The sequence below is a fragment of the Jaculus jaculus genome, chromosome 7, assembly GCF_020740685.1.
Source record: "Jaculus jaculus isolate mJacJac1 chromosome 7, mJacJac1.mat.Y.cur, whole genome shotgun sequence".
NCBI classification, from domain to species: domain Eukaryota; kingdom Metazoa; phylum Chordata; class Mammalia; order Rodentia; family Dipodidae; genus Jaculus; species Jaculus jaculus.
Genome location: NC_059108.1, coordinates 35,596,843 through 35,612,919, shown reverse-complemented (window position 1 = coordinate 35,612,919; position 16,077 = coordinate 35,596,843). Strand labels below are relative to the sequence as shown.

The window sequence follows — 16,077 nt, the reverse complement described above, 5'->3', positions numbered from 1 at the left end:
GGCGCTCGGCCGTGGGCTCCGCTCACGGGACTCCTAGCAACTCACGTCAACTTCCGGCTCGAAGGACTTTCCTGATTGGACAGAGGTCTCTTTCCCGGAAATAGCTCTGCGCAGGCGCCCTGCGAGCCGGGGTTTCGCGTTGCGTCCCCGGTGGACCCGGGATGAACGCGAGGACCGGGGACGAGGCCGAGCGGGTCCGAGCCGCAGTGCTGGAGCTGGAGGTCTGCGGGGTGGGCGGGCAGCGGCTTCTGCAGGCCGACGCCGGACATGAGGCCGAGGCCCGGGCGGCCTCCGCGCGGGGGCGCCGAGGCCAGGGAGCGCTGCGCTGGTTCACCACCGCGGTCCTGTACGCCGCCTTCCTGGGGCTGGTGAGTGCGGGGCTGCCCGCTCCCTCCACGGCCGCAGCCGGCGTCTCGCACCTTTTCCCCTGCGCCTTGTGTGGCCTGGGGTGCGTGAGTTTTATCTGCTTGGGCCTCAGTTTCCTCATCTGGAAAATGGACACAACCGCGATCTTGGACCGTTCTTGTCAGTTGTGGAGCTGATCTAACCTCAGTCCCCTGGTTGCGATAGGGGGATGCCCGAGTGGAAGCCTAGGTCTTTACCTGTCCACACAAACCCATTGAAACTGTAACCCCAACCCCTCTCCCTCGTCCTGGTGGTGGCCTGGGGCAAATTCACCCAACTGATTGGTTTTGTAGATAGGGAGAGGAAGGAGACATTTTGGGACCACACAAGTGGCAAAATGATAGCGTCAGGAACATGTCACTTACCCCATCACAATCTCTTGCAGTCAGGTTCGCAACATTGCTGGTAGAAATCACCCAACCCAGAGCAGCTTTTGGGGAAAAGGAGGTTTATTTTGGCTTACAGGCTCGAGGGGGAAGCTCCATGATGGCAGGGAAAAGGATTGCATGAACAGAGGGTGGACAATAGCAACAGGAGAGTGTGCCAAACACTGGCAAGGGGACACTGGCTATAATATCCATAAGTCTGCCCCCTACAATACACTGCCTTCAGGAGGCTTAATTCCCAAATCTCCATCAGCGGGGAACCTAGCATTCAAAACACATACGTTTATGGGGAATACCTGAATCAAACCACCAACACAATCCCTTTACATCAAGCCCGTGCCTCACATCCTAAACTTTTTCCCATGAAAGTGCAATGGTAGTTTATGGCTAAACTTGAGGAATTCTGACTCTGGAGTGTTGGGAGGGTGAATCCTTTAAGACGACAAGTGACCAGAAGTGTCTGTCCTCCGAGACGGGGCCACAGTTGCTTTTTTTAACGGCATTTTGGTGAAAAAGTAGAGAACAAAATCATTGCAGAAGACTGCAGACCCCTGAGTGTGCTAGGACTCGCGAGTCATTTGTAAGTGTGAAGGACTTCATTCCAGCCCATGCTGTGTTGTCCCCTGTGCTCGCTGTGGACCCTCCACACCTTTCTCTAGTGGTCCCTTGCCACTGCTTGGGAACCGACTGGTGCAATCTTTTTGTTGTTGTGGTGGTGGTGGTGGTCCTGGGGGTTGACCTCAGGGGTTCATGAGTGCTGGATGACATGTGACCACTGTGCTAGTCCACAGTCAATTGTAAATAACTAGGAAACATTTCCTTCTTTTTTTTTTTTTTCCTTTTCATTTTTTTAAGGTGAAGTCTCACTATCCCAGGCTGACTTTGAATTCACTATGTAGTCCTAGGGTGGACACTAACTCATGGGGATCCTCCTACCTCTGCCTCCCAAGTGTTACGATTAAAGGTGTGGGCCACCATGACCTGCTGAAACATTTATTTTCTTAAAAGTTCTTGTATATTTCCTCCAAAAGGGAGCCATCACTATTTAACTTGCTTTCACATTGCACATTTTATTGTTACAGTAATTCTGTACTTGTTATATTTTCTTAGAAAGCTTTACAGTCTATACTCCTTACAGATGGCTTTGGAACGTCCTTGAGAAAAAAATGAAGGCTTAGAAATGTTCCAGTTGTTTCTCTCCAGCATATTGTTCATATTGTACATGTAGTTCAGAGGACCAAAAAATTGCCATTTTAATGAAAAATCAATGATAACAAATTGATGTTTGAAAATTTAAAAATTTGATATCTAAATGTCTGCTATTTATGCATATAATAAAATGTTTGAAAATATAATAAGGTATTTGAGAATAATTTGTTATATATTATTTCCTATAATGTAGATTAGTTGGTTTAAAGTATTATTCAACAATTACCAGTTGAACAAAGAATTCTGGGGAGGTGGGTCAGTTGTTAAAATGCTTGCCTTTCAACCATGAGGTCCTGAGTTTAGATCCCCAGAACCCACCTAAAAGCCAGATGTGATGTTACATGCTTGTAATCCCAGTGCTGGGGAGGCAGAGACAGGAGGATTCCAGTGACTTAGTGGCTAGCTAGTTTAGCCTAGTTGGTAAACTGTAGCTTTAGGGAGAGACCTAGCCTAAGAAACGAGGTGGAGAGAAAACTGAAGGCATCCAACATCATCCTCTTGACTTCCACACCAGTGTACACATGTTCGTATGCTCTCACACATGGACACCCATTCACGTGCAACAAAAAGTAAATACTTTTTTTTAGCTGAGACAAGAGGATCATGAGTTCAAGGCCTACCTGGACAGCAAGTTTGAAATCAGCTTGGGCAAAACAAAAAAAATTTTTTTTAATTATTTATTTATTTATTTGAGAGTGACAGAGAGAGAGAGGACAGATAGAGGGAGAGAGAGAGAGAATGGGCGCTCCAGGGCTTCCAGCCTCTGCAAACGAACTCCAGACGCGTGCGCCCCCTTGTGCATCTGGCTAACGTGGGACCTGGGGAACCGAGCCTCGAACCGGGGTCCTTAGGCTTCACAGGCAAGCGCTTAACCGCTAAGCCATCTCTCCAGCCCCAAAACAAAATTTTTAAAGCAAGAGTTGTGAGTAGAAGGAAGACCACCTGAGAATGTATAACTCAATAGTGGGGTTGTATGTTTGTCCTGATGGATTGACTCAATGTGTTCTGCTACCTTACCTTGGAACCTTCTCCCACATATGTATGTATATATGTATATGTACTTTTTAAGGTAGGCTCTCACCCTAGCCCAGGCTAACCTTGAATTCTCTATGTAGTTTGAGGCTGGCCTTGAACTCGCAAAGATCCTCCTACCTCTGCCTCCCAAGTGCTGGGTTGAAAGGCATGTGCCACCACACCTGTCTCCTTTCCCATACATTTTTTAAATTTTTATTTATTTATTTACAAGCAGAGAGAGAGAGAGAGAGACAGAGAATAAGCACACCAGGGCCTATAACCACTGCAAATAAACTCCAGATGCATGTGCCCCTTGTGCATCTGGCCTACGTGGGTCCTGGGGAATTGGACCTGGGTCCTTTGACTTCTCAGGCGAGAGCCTTACCCACTAAGCCATTTCTCCATCCCCTTTCCCATATTTTTAGTAGTGGAAAAGCTCCTCAAGACATCACTTTAGTGATGCTCATTTCTCTTTGAATTGTAGGGAATGAGTGTTGCCATCCTGGGACCCACATTTCAAGATCTGGCAGCAAATGTCAACAGAAACATCAGCCGTCTTTCTCTAATTTTTGTAGGCCGTGCCTCTGGCTACTTGTGTGGCTCTATGGTGGGTGGAGTTCTTTTTGACTATATGAATCACTTTTTGCTTTTGGGTAAGTAAATGCCAAATTCTGCTTTGTTCCATAACTCTCAGTAAACTTACAATTTGGCTCTAAATATGAAAAATTGTTGACAACTGAAATGGATTGTGCATCCTTGTTCTCCATGCTGTCGGGTTCTGGTGGTCCCTGCCCCCACCGTGGCGTCTGGAGGGAATCTGGGCTGGACCCTCTGGAATCTGGATCGGCCCTTGGGTGTGTGCTGGCCATCCCGAGCATTGCCAACCCAGGCTGTCATTTAGGCTCCACTCAGGGCCACACACTGGTTGTCCATAAAGCTCTGCTTACCTGGGAGCCGGGCAGGGATCCTGGGGCCACAGAGGTCAGAATGAGCCTGCCCTGGCTCTGTGGACTCTGAACAGGAAGGAGTAAGGGTTGTGGGTGAACTGAGGTAGGCTGCATTTTGTCCTTCCTGCCCCTTGTCAGTGATGGGCCCAGGAGAAGATAGCCAAGCTCTCCACATACATTTTTTCCAAGCTGATTTGTTGGCTCTGATGAATGCCTTGGAAACAGGAGTATGGATTACTGCTGAGGAGCCAGTCAGTAGTTCGCTTGCTTCCAGAATGGAGAAGTGCTTTTGAGCTGACTTGCTTCTCTTCTCAGGAGTGTCTCTTTTAGCCACCGCCGTGGGCCTTTACCTCATTCCTGTGTGCAAAACCGCCACGTTACTGGTTGCCGTGATGTCGGTCTTTGGTGCTTCCATTGGCATTCTGGATACAGGTTGGTGAACGTTTCACTGCCAGCTTTGCTACTGGGAACTCCCAAGCAGAGTATAGCAGATGGGATGACACTGTCATTTGGAATGACAGAGACTGGCTGAGTTGTTCACAGGGTCACCTAATCACACTGCTAGCAACTACCTTTTATCACCTCGAATGTCCATTTGTGAACAGTTGCCTATGAAGTGAACATCCAGAATTTTTCTCCGTGGGACTGTTGATTAAAGTATTGAAATGTGGAAAGACCCCCCCCCCTTTCTATGGGTAACCACAGTGCAGGCTCACAGGCTTGTATTCTAGAGGAGACTGTGGCCATTATACTGGGAGAATACTGATGGTTAGATAGGACCAGCATGTGGGCAGCCATCACTGGGCGGCAAAGACAGTTTCCAGCCTGAAGTGGACCCTAGTTTTGAACATCAAGAGACCTGTGCTAGGTACCACGGTCTGATTTTCTTTTTGCCATTTTCTCTCTAAAAAACTCATATTCTCCCCCAGTATATGTTCTTTATAGACCAAGTCTTTTAGAAGCTGTAAACTAACATGGGTTTTAGCTCACCCCACTTCCAGCTGTCTGTCCCCCTTTCCATGATCTAATGTTATTGGCTAGAGGCTGGAGATGCTTTCTCTCCAGGTTTTGTTTGGTTCTAAAGTAACAGAGAGAGCTACATGCTTATGTGAAAGTGTCTGATGATGGAAATGATAGCCCAAGACTCAAGGCTTCTGGCCATTGAGTTGTAGGTTCCCTGACCCTGCAGCAAGCATGTTGGGATGCTGGAAGATTCAGCTTTCTGGTAGGGTTTTTGTTTGTTTGCTTGTTTCTGCACCATATAGATATACTTTTTTCTTCAAAGTTGCAAGCACAGAAAGCTTTGGTAATATGGCCACTAGACAATGATAAAATTTTACTTTATATATATCTAAAATACTTGTAAGTAAGTAGATGTATCAGTATTATTCCCAATGGGATATTAGCCTTTATATATATATATATATATATATATATATATATATATATATATATATATATATATATTTTTTTTTTTTTTTTTAACAAAACCCTCTGCTAATTTGCCTGCCCAAGGGTAGTGGTGTGCCGCCTTGTAAAAGTCATGTGAATATGAGAGGTTATAGTGCGTAGTTATCTAGTGCATTGGAGTTCCTTAGTCACAGTGGCTCTGGTACAATCTTCGATAATAGAAGATCACAAAACTAGTGCCATATAGACAGACTCCCTTCTTTCGATAGCAATGTAGAGTTGTTACTGAGTAACCATGTTTAATTTGAATTCTTCTCCCATCTTTCACTGGTAGGTGGGAATGTCCTCATCTTGGCTCTTTGGGGAGACAGAGGAGCCCCACACATGCAGGCCTTGCACTTCAGTTTTGCCTTGGGTGCCTTTCTGGCTCCCCTGCTGGCTAAGCTGGCGTGGGGTACCACGGTGCCTGCAGGAAACCACACAGAGCCCAACTGGCACCCTGGAGCCCCGAACTCGTCCTCAGAAGCCCACGCTCGCTCTCTGTTTGGAGTTCCCGACGACATGAACTTAGTGTGGGCCTATGCTTCCATCGGCACCTACATTTTAGCAGTTTCTGTCTTTCTGTTTGCTCTGTTGTGTAAGAAGAGCGCAAGGCAGACAAAATCCACAGTATCTGCCCAGGGGTCTCGACGAGCTCAACATCACAAGGCCCTTCTCTGCCTCCTCTTCCTGTTCTTCTTCTTTTACGTCGGGGCTGAGGTGACATATGGCTCTTACATATTCTCCTTTGCCACCACCCACATTGGCATGGAAGAAAGCGAAGCGGCGGGGTTGAACTCTGTCTTCTGGGGCACCTTTGCCGCCTGCAGGGGCCTGGCCATCTTTTTTGCCACATGTTTACAGCCTGGAGCCATGATTGTGCTGAGCAACGTTGGCAGCCTGGTCTCATCATTATTTCTGGTGCTTTTTGACAAGAGCCCTCTTTGTCTCTGGATCGCAACTTCAGTGTATGGAGCCTCGATGGCCACCACCTTTCCCAGCGGGGTTTCCTGGATCGAGCAGTACACGACCCTCAGCGGAAAATCTGCCGCATTCTTTGTAATTGGTGCCTCCCTGGGAGAAATGGCTATTCCTGCAGTCATTGGGATTCTTCAAGGACAATACCCGGATTTGCCAGTAGTTCTGTACACATGTCTGGTGTCCGCAGTGTTCACTGCTGTCTTATTTCCTGTGATGTATAAACTCGCCACCTTGCCTCTGGATCACCAGAGAACAGGAAAAAGAAAGAGTGAGGACCAGAAAGCCTTGCTTTCTAGCTCTGAGCCCAATGACTGTGAAGAAGAGAATGAGGGGGAGGATGCAGAAATCTGGAATGGAATGGATTTTGAGGCAGTTGAAGTGAATGACCCAGGGAGGCATTCTGTAATAGAGACATCGAGAGAGATTTTGATGGGACCTACACCCAAGGTCTCCCTTCAGCTTCTCCAAAATGCCTAGATGGTTGTGCATCACCAGGACAGAGGGACTAACTCTTAAAGTGGATTGCTAACTGACTTCCTGAAGTCATTCCTAAGCAGGCCCCTCATCAAGCAGCAGCAGAGTTTCAGTATGTTTTGGGGATCAAAATTTCTAGGTCCGCTTACAGCAAATGCTGAAACAATTGGAAGTGTGCCATAATTCCCAGAGTTTTCCAGAAACTGCTGCTCAGTCCTGTGCAGTGGCATTGTGTTAAGAGGTGTCTGTTTGGCTGGAGGCTGGGTGGGGAGTATTTTATGGCCTCTGCTTTACAGAGCTTACAAATAAGGCGTCTGTGTTTCAGGAATGGGTCAGTGTTGTAAGGGGTCAACGCACAGGTGTGGGATGGGTTGTCCGAGGAAATGATGAAGGAGCCATGTTCTGCTAGGGAACCTGTGCAGCAGAGATGTATGGAGGGACACCTTTGGGAATGGAAGATATTGTCTTACCCTATATGTAGGGTTGCATAAATAGTGTTCCTTTTAAAAATATTTTTTATTTGTTTTAACTTTATTTATTTATTTGAGAGAAAGATGCACAGAGAGAGAGAGAGAGAGAGAGTGGGTGTGTGTGTCAGTGCCTCTAGCCACTGTAAATAAACTTCAGATGCATGTGCCACCTTTTGCATCTGGCTTTATGTGGGTTCTGGGGAATTAAACCTGAGTCCTTAGGTTTTTCAGGCAAGTGCCTTAACCACTAAGCCAACTCTCTCCTAAATAATGCTTCTTATTGATGTTTTGTTTCTGTGAGGAGAATGCTGCTGGGCTGAAAATCTACAGTCACAGCGCCACTCTCTCTCTGACTTTACTGAGAGTCACTTAATCCGAGCCTGGCTTGTTTGATCTCCTAATCTGTAGATCTAGAAATGAAAATGAGATGACTTCCAAAATTTAGGGTGTTTTTACATTTAGTTCAGGCTGTCCTGGAATTCCTTGAGTAGCTCAGGTTGGCTTCCATCTCTATTGTCCTGTCTCTTTCTCATGAGTGTTGTGCCGTGGGTATGTGCAATCATACTTGTTAAAACGTGTAAGTTACAAAGTTTGTGTAAGACATTTGCAAAATAGCCCATTCTTCATTTTCAATGTGAAATACAAAAACAACGAAGGCCTTGGAGGATGTGCTACTGCTGATGGCTTCTTGCTGTCTGACATGCTTTGTGTTCCATTGTCCTTGGAATAATTTTCTGAAGAGCACTTTCTTTAATTGCTATATTTCATTGCTCCTAAGGTGCCTCCTGTTCCCTTACTTCCAGCATGTCTGAGGAAGGGTAGGTCTAACACTCAATTATTATTTAGTAGTCTGTTACATTTTATTGTGTTATGTACACTTACCTATTTTTTTTTTTTTTTTTTGAGGTAGGGTCTTGCTCTAGCCCAGGCTGACCAGGAATTAACTATGTAGGTCTCAGGGTGGCCTCTGACTCACAGCAATCCTACCTCTGCCTCCAGAGTGCTGGGATTAAAGGTGTGCACCATTGCACCCAGCTCTCCATCCTGTGACATGGGACTACACCTGAGGAGGGAGCTTGTTACTGAGCTGGTGTGATCATCCTCTGATGTGGGATGACACCTGAGGAGAGAGCTTGTTATGGAGCTGATGTGATCATCCTCTGATGTGGGACTACACCTGAGGGAGGGAGCTTGTTACTGAGCTGGTGTGATCATCCTCTGATGTGGGACTACAACTGATGAGAGAGCTTGTTACTGAGCTGGTGTGATCATCCTCTGATGTGGGACGACACCTGAGGGAGGGAGCTTGTTACTGAGCTGGTGTGATCATCCTCTGATGTGGGACGACACCTGAGGGAGGGAGCTTGTTACTGAGCTGGTGTGATCATCCTCTGATGTGGGACTACACCTGAGGGAGGGAGCTTGTTACTGAGCTGGTGTGATCATCCTCTGATGTGGGACGACACCTGAGGGAGGGAGCTTGTTACTGAGCTGGTGTGATCATCCTCTGATGTGGGACGACACCTGAGGGAGGGAGCTTGTTACTGAGCTGGTGTGATCATCCTCTGATGTGGGACTACAGCTGAGGAAGGAGTTTGTTGTTTGTTCCCAAGTTTTGCACTGAATAACATTGAATTTCTACAAGATTGCAATGTGTTTGCTTGATCTAACTTTCATAAACTTCCTTTTTTAAACATTGTGTTGGCTGTAGTGGCTCATTCTTAATCTTGGCACTCAGGAAGCTGAAGGATTCCATAAATTGAAGGTCAACTTGGCCCACAGAGTGAGTTCCAGGTCAGTCTGGGTTAGAGTGTAACCCTGCTTCAAAAAATTGCCTTGATTTGTTATCAGTGAAACACAAAACCTTTTCTGACCACTATCCATTGAACCTATATGCCCACCACTGCATTCACCCCATATGTCCACCACAACATTGATCCTGTATGTCCACGACTACACTGACCCCATATTTCCACCACAACATTGACCTCACATGTCCACCACCGCATGGTCCATGAAACAAAGACGGAGAGTGGGTGTATACTCTGACCTTCAAGGCTGCTGCCCTCATTCTTTATTCTGCACCTTTCCCTTTGCTATGGATTGGAAAAGCCTCTGCTTCATGTCACAGCAGCGCTTGGCTTGTTAGGCTTTGGGCATAGCAGTTATTGGCTTCTGGGAGGCTTGGTGCACAGGGCTTCTTCCCTAATTGTTTCCTGGAGGGAGCTCATGGAGAAGCCTGGTGGCCAGAGAGTGTCATCACTATGAGGCAGCTCACTGCTGGCCTGAGGACCTGCAGAGAGGCATTGGTGGGCCTTGAAATTCAGCAGAACATCAGAGGCTCCTGAGAGCTCAACACAAAAGGGAACTCCTAAAACTCCCTCCAAGGCTCAGGGAATAATGTAGAAAGGGGTGGTGGTGGAATGATTATAAGAACCACAGCAAGGGGAGGTGTGCTCTCAGGCACTGACCTCCAGCCACAGAGACTGACTGGTGCATTTGTGACCCCACAATGCCCTCATGGAGGAGGGCCTTCAGTGGAATGGTGTTGGGATAGCGGGAACATAAGAGTATAATTCCGGTTAAGATGGCAGCATAGGTACCACGCCAAAGCAGCCTAGGGGGGAAAAGCAAAAAAAAAAAAAAAAAATACACACTTTTACTAAAAAGTGATGTATATAGGAAATTGAAACAGCAGCAGAGAAGTAGTAGAGATCCATAGCATCCAGAGCCCGATGGGCTGGCAGAAGCTGCTTCGGCAGGGTGGGTCTGCATGTGAGACCGCAGCAGGCTCAGCTTGAGCCACAGGAAAAGCCAGGTGGAGCTCTCTGCCAACTCAAGAAACGTGAAGGAAGAACGGCAGTGAACAACGGAGGAGCAGATCACAAGGTAGAAGAACACATGGAACAGTGGGCAAACTGAGCAGCATTGGCTCCCTCCCCTTCCCCACCGCCAGTGCCCAGCCCTCAGGAACAGAGCAGTGGTCCAGAGACCCAGCCACGCCTACTTGAACTGACAGAGCACCAAAGAGGGACCCAATCAAGAGCGCAGCTGAGACCAAAATCATCCCAAAAGGTAACTGGGATTACACCAGGTCAGTACCCACCTAATACACCTGGTATATATGCCTGAACCAGAAGTGCTAATTGAACCTTCCATATCAGGATAAATTATATGTTAAATTGGATGGATGGTCAAATTTGCCATTCTTAAATAAGCTGTATTTTGGCCTTGTTATTTATTGCTTCTTGAATTATAGTGGCTTTGTTTACTCTTCTGTTATACATTAGGGAAGGGTCTCACCTGGTCACAAGCTGACTTGAAACCCTCTACAGACTAGAAATCTTAACCGGCTTGTTGTCAGTATTAAAGGAGTGGGTGAGGCACCACACAGCCTAAGGGACAGAGGATCTGGTTGTCATAATCCCTACTCTTGTATAAACACTCTGTACTGTTTTTCATTGACAGTGTACATGGTTTAGTTAAATTTTAGAATATGCCTGTATTTTGTTCCTCTTAGCCTACTTGAATACTCTCATAGCAGGCACACCCAACACCTAGAGTCACTTTTGTAGATACTCTGAGAGTCTTCAGAGCCACACCTAGCACCTTAAGCTCCTACCCTGAAGATATATAACATCAGATTGATTGATACATCTCATAATACCCAGCTAACTGGCAAACAGAATCATTAAATAATCCAAGATGCAAAAATATATACATTATGGGCTGGACAGATGGTTTACTGGTTAAACGCTTGCCTGTGAAGCCTAAGGACCCCAGTTCAAGGCTCAGTTCCCCAGGACCCATGTTAGCCAGATGCACAAGGGGGCACATGCATCTGGAGTTCGTTTGCAGTGGCTAGGAGCCCTGGCATGCCCATTCTCTCTCTCTCTCTCTCTCTCTCTCTCCCTCTCTCTCTCTGTCTCTCTCTACCTGCCTCTTTTTCTCTCTGTCTGTTGCTCTCAAATAAATAAATAAATGAACAACAACAAAAAATTTAAATATATATACATATATACACACACATTATAACACAAGAAACAAGAGAAGAAACAAGAAACACAAAAATCAAGACAATATAAATCCACCAAAAAGTATTTATGCATCAGAAATGACCTCCAGTGAGAATGAGTTAGAGGAAATAAATGAGAAAGATTTCAAAACAATGATAATAAATATGTTCAAAGAACTCAAAGGAAGCAAAGAAGACACAGGATGCCAACTTAATGAAATAAAGAGGTCAATACTAGACATAAATAAGGAAATAGAAATAATAAAGAAAAACCAGTTAGAATTACTAGCAATAAAGAACACAGTTACTGAAATAAAAAACTGTAGAAAATCTCACCAGTAGAACGGATGAAGGAGAGGACAGAATATCTAGGCTAGAAGACCAGGTGGCAGATCTAATACAATCCAACAAAGAGAAAGACAAACTTACAGAAAAATATGAGTGGGAATTTCAAGATGTTCAGGACACTATGAAAAGATCAAACATAGGAATTCAGGGCATAGTAGAAGGAGAAGAATTTCACTCCAAAGGCATAGTTGGCGTCTTCATCAAAATCAGTAGCCTTCATATATGCTAACAACGAACACACAGAGGATGAAATCAGAGAATCACTCCCTTTCACAATTGCATCAAAGAAAATAAAGTACCTTGGAATAAACCTAACCAAGGAAGTAAAGGATCTCTACAATGAGAACTTTAAAACACTCAAGCGAGAAATTGCAGAAGACACTAGAAAGTGGAAAAACATCCCTTGTTCCTGGATTGGAAGAATCAATATTGTGAAAATGGCAATCTTACCAAAAGCAATCTACACATTTAATGCAATCCCCATCAAAAGGCATTCTTCATGGAAATAGAAAAAATAATCCAAAAATTCATTTGGAATCACAAAAACCTCGAATATCTAAAATAATACTGAGCAACAAAAATAAGACTGGTGGTATCACCATACCTGATTTTAACCTATACTACAGAGCTATAGTAACAAAAACAGCATGGTACTGGCACAAAAACAGACATGTAGATCAGTGGAACAGAATAGAGGACCCAGATGTAAATCCAGGTAGCTATAGCCACCATCAGGTAAAAATAAAAATGCCAAAAATACTCATTGGAGAAAAGAGAGCCTCTTCAGCAAATGGTGTTGGGAAAACTGGATATGTATCTGTAGAAGGATGAAAATAGATTCTTCTCTCTCTCCATGTACAAGAATTAAGTCTAAATGGATTAAAGACCTTAACATCAGACCGGAAACTTGGAAACTGCTTGAGAAAAAAGTAGGGGAAACCCTTCAACATAGTGGTCTTGGCAAAGACTTTCTGAATACAACCCCAATTGCTCAGGCAATAAAACCACAGATTAATCACTGGGACCTCATGAAATTACAAAGATTTTGTACTGCAAAGGACACTGTGAATAAAGCAAGAGGCAATGTACAGAATGGGAAAAAAATCTTTGCCAGCTATATATCTGATAGAGGATTAATATCTAGGATATACAAAGAACTCAAAAAATTAAATAATAAGGAATCCAACAAGCCAATTAAAAAAATGGGCTATGGAGCTAAATAGAGAGTTCTCAAAGGAAGAAATATGGATGACATTTAAGCATCTAAAAAAATGTTCTACATCCCTAGCCATCAGGGAAATGCAGATTAAAACTACATTGAGATTCCATCTCACTCCTGTCAGATTGGCTACCATCATGAAAACAAATGATCATAAATGTTGGTGGGGATGTGGAAAAAGCGGAACCCTTCTACACTGCTGGTGGGAATGCAATCTGGTCCAGCCATTGTGGAAATCAGTATGGAGGTTCCTAAAACAGCTAAAGATTGATCTCCCATAGACCCAGATATAGCACTTGTATGCATATATCCGAAGGACTCATCTCATTTCCTTAGAAGTACATGTTCAACCATGTTTATTGCCACTCAATTCATAAAAGCTGGGAAATAGAACCAGCCTAGTAGTCCCTAACTGATGAGTGGATAATGAAGATACGGCACATTTATACAATGGAGGTCTACTCAGTGGTAAAGAAAAATGAAGTTACGAAATTTGCAGAAAAAATGGATGGATCTGGAAGGGAGTGAGGTACTAAGTGAGGTAACCCAGGCCCAGAAAGCCAAGTGCCACTTGTTCTCTCTCATATGTGGATCCTAGCTAGGTACAGATGACTGGGCCTCTGTGTGAGAAGAGAAAAACTCAGTAGCAGAGGCCAGTAAGCTAAAAAAGAGATACAAACGGAAGAGAAAGGAAGGGAGGAGGGTACTTAATAGGTTAGTATTGTATATATGTAAGTAGAACAATAGATTAATGGGGGTGAAAAGGCCCAAAGTGAGGTCAGGGGAGGAGATTGAGTAAAGGGAAGATGGAGGGAGGGCTAATCAAAATCTAAGAGGATATAAATAAATCAAATGGAATCCTTCGGTTTTGGACAATGGAACACTCAGGAACCATAGATCACTGCTAGAAAATTTTCAGTGCCAGGAATGGGATACCTTCCAGGGGATGGTTGGCCAGGGAGGTCCCTGATGCCCCCAAAACATTATAGGCCATTGCCAAGGCCCTTGATTTCCCACCAGGAATTGATGGTAAGACCCTATTGCTGAAGAACCCACATACTTGGGCTGCAAGGCCACTGAGAAATCCTGATGGAACAGAGCTGATAACCTCCTCCATGTAGACCAGCTGACAGAAAGCTGGTAGAAGCCATCTACATGCAGTTCAATGGGAGAAGGATACACTACCAGTGAAGATACTCAACAGTGGACACTGCAAGCCTTGTAATTGGCCAGCCAGCCCAAATGAGCCAACGGGTGCAATAGTGGCACATCTATCATGGTGGAAACCAACTGCCCTCCAATTGGGCTGGAGGCCTGCTCCATGGGAGGGAATACATCTCTGATACTGAAAACTGAAAACAGGGTAGTCATGATCCCTAGGGGTGTAACATCTGCTGATGTCTGGATAAGTGTATATACTATGCTTACCAAACTGCCCAGTAAGCACTTCTCTTAATATTCATACCTTTATATTAATGCTACTCACCCTTTGGGTAGAGAATCTTCTCTTTTCAGATGGCAGTGACCTTGGAACGACTCAGAAGGTATCATAGTGCTGGAAAGAAGTGACTAGAGTACCGAGTAACATCTCAATCACACCTTCCAAGGCTCAGGGTCTAATGCAGAAGAGGTGGTGGAAAGAATGTAAGAGCCAAAGGAAGGGTAGGACTCCTTACAACGTGCTCCCTCCAGACATAAAATGGCCTGGATATCCATGACCTCATAGTGCCTGACACTACCTACACAAGACCGTCATAAGAGGCGGGAAAGAACATGACATTAAAATAAACGAGAGACTTATTGAGATGGGGAGGGGATATGATGGAGAAAGGAATTTCAAAGGGGAAAAGGGGCAAGGAAGGGTATTACCATGGGATTTTTTTTTTTGGTTTATTTATTTATTTGGAAGTGACAGAGTGAGAAAGAGGCAGATAGAGAGAGAGAATGGGCGCGCCAGGGCTTCCAGCCACTGCAAACAAACTCCAGACACGTGCGCCCCCTTGTGCATCTAGCTAACATGCATCCTGGGGAATGGAGCCTCAAACCGGGTCCTTAGGCTTCACAGGCAAGTGCTTAAGCACTAAGCTATCTCTCCAGCCCCCATGGGATATTTTTTATAATCATGGGATATTTTTATAATTTTTTATATAAAAATTGAGAAAAATAAAATTAAGTTAAATTAAAAAAAATAAAAGTATAACTCGATGGCAGTATGACCAATGTGCAATATGTTTATACAATAAAATTCACAATTTTAAAAACAAATTGAAAATCAGCTTGGAAAATTCCACAAGCCAAAATGTGAATGGTTGTAAGAGACCATTGTGTTGTGATGGTGCAGAGATATGTTTCTGCACTGCAAAGCAGACAGTGTCAAGCAGTCACATGTATCATTCTTTTTTTATATATATATTATTTATTTATTTGAGAGTGACAGACACAGAGAGAAAGACAGATAGAGAGAGAGAATGGCCAGCCTCTGCAAACGAACTCCAGACGTGTGCGCCCCCTTGTGCATCTGGCTAATTGGGACCTGGGGAACCGAGCCTCGAACTGGGGTCCTTAGGCTTCACAGGTAAGTGCTTAACCGCTAAGCCATCTCTCCAGCCCACATGTATCATTCTTAAGTAGCCTTCAGCTGATATGCAGGGATCAACATTCATGTTCTCTGTTGCTCGGAGACAGACCAGCCCAGATCTTGCTGCCTCTCACACACTCTCTGCACATTCAAGTATCCGCAGGTGGAGGTTTTCAGAAGGATTAGCATTGTGAGCTGCAGTGATTACAGCGGCAGCCTGTTGCCCACACTTGCTTGGGCTAAAATGATCTCAATGTTGAACATTGAAAATACACCCCAGGGGCTGGAGAGATGGCTTAGTGGTTAAGCACTTGCCTGTGAAGCCTAAGGACCCCAGTTCGAGGCTTGATTCCCCAGGACCGTTAGACAGATCCACAAGGGAGCGCACGCGTCTGGAGTTCGTTTGCAGTGGCCAGAGGCCCTGGCATGACCATTCTGTCTCTCTCTGTCTGCCTCTTTCTCTCTCTGTCTATCGCTCGCAAATATGTATGTATATATTAATTTATTTATATATGTATATATATATATAATACACCCAAGTTTTTTCTCCCTAGAATCTTAGGTTTTGGTCCTCAAACCTGT

At 44.8% G+C, this 16,077-nt stretch overlaps 1 protein-coding gene across 2 annotated transcripts; it reads left to right on the top strand.

Annotated features, from left to right (window-relative positions):
* The first annotated feature begins 251 nt into the window (after positions 1-251).
* Positions 252-7,443, top strand: Mfsd4b (major facilitator superfamily domain containing 4B). 2 transcript variants are annotated; one of them, XM_004660680.2, is made up of 4 exons: positions 252-368; positions 3,499-3,667; positions 4,277-4,393; positions 5,706-7,443. In XM_004660680.2, the coding sequence occupies exons 2-4, from the start codon at positions 3,502-3,504 to the stop codon at positions 6,866-6,868; spliced, it is 1,446 nt and encodes a 481-aa protein (XP_004660737.2). In that variant the 5' UTR covers positions 252-368; positions 3,499-3,501; the 3' UTR covers positions 6,869-7,443. The 2 variants fall into 2 exon arrangements, with proteins under 2 accessions (XP_004660737.2, XP_045010560.1); XM_045154625.1 differs by having other exon boundaries at positions 356-448.
* Positions 7,444-16,077: the final 8,634 nt, after the last annotated feature.

Bases quoted from the DNA above. Each gene is read 5' to 3' on its own strand.
- Mfsd4b (XM_004660680.2), top strand. From the start codon at position 3,502: ATGAGTGTTGCCATCCTGGGACCCACATTTCAAGATCTGGCAGCAAAT. The intron at 3,668-4,276 runs GTAAGTAAATGC...TTCTCTTCTCAG, and splicing joins GAATCACTTTTTGCTTTTGG to GAGTGTCTCTTTTAGCCACC. The intron at 4,394-5,705 runs GTTGGTGAACGT...TTTCACTGGTAG, and splicing joins CATTGGCATTCTGGATACAG to GTGGGAATGTCCTCATCTTG.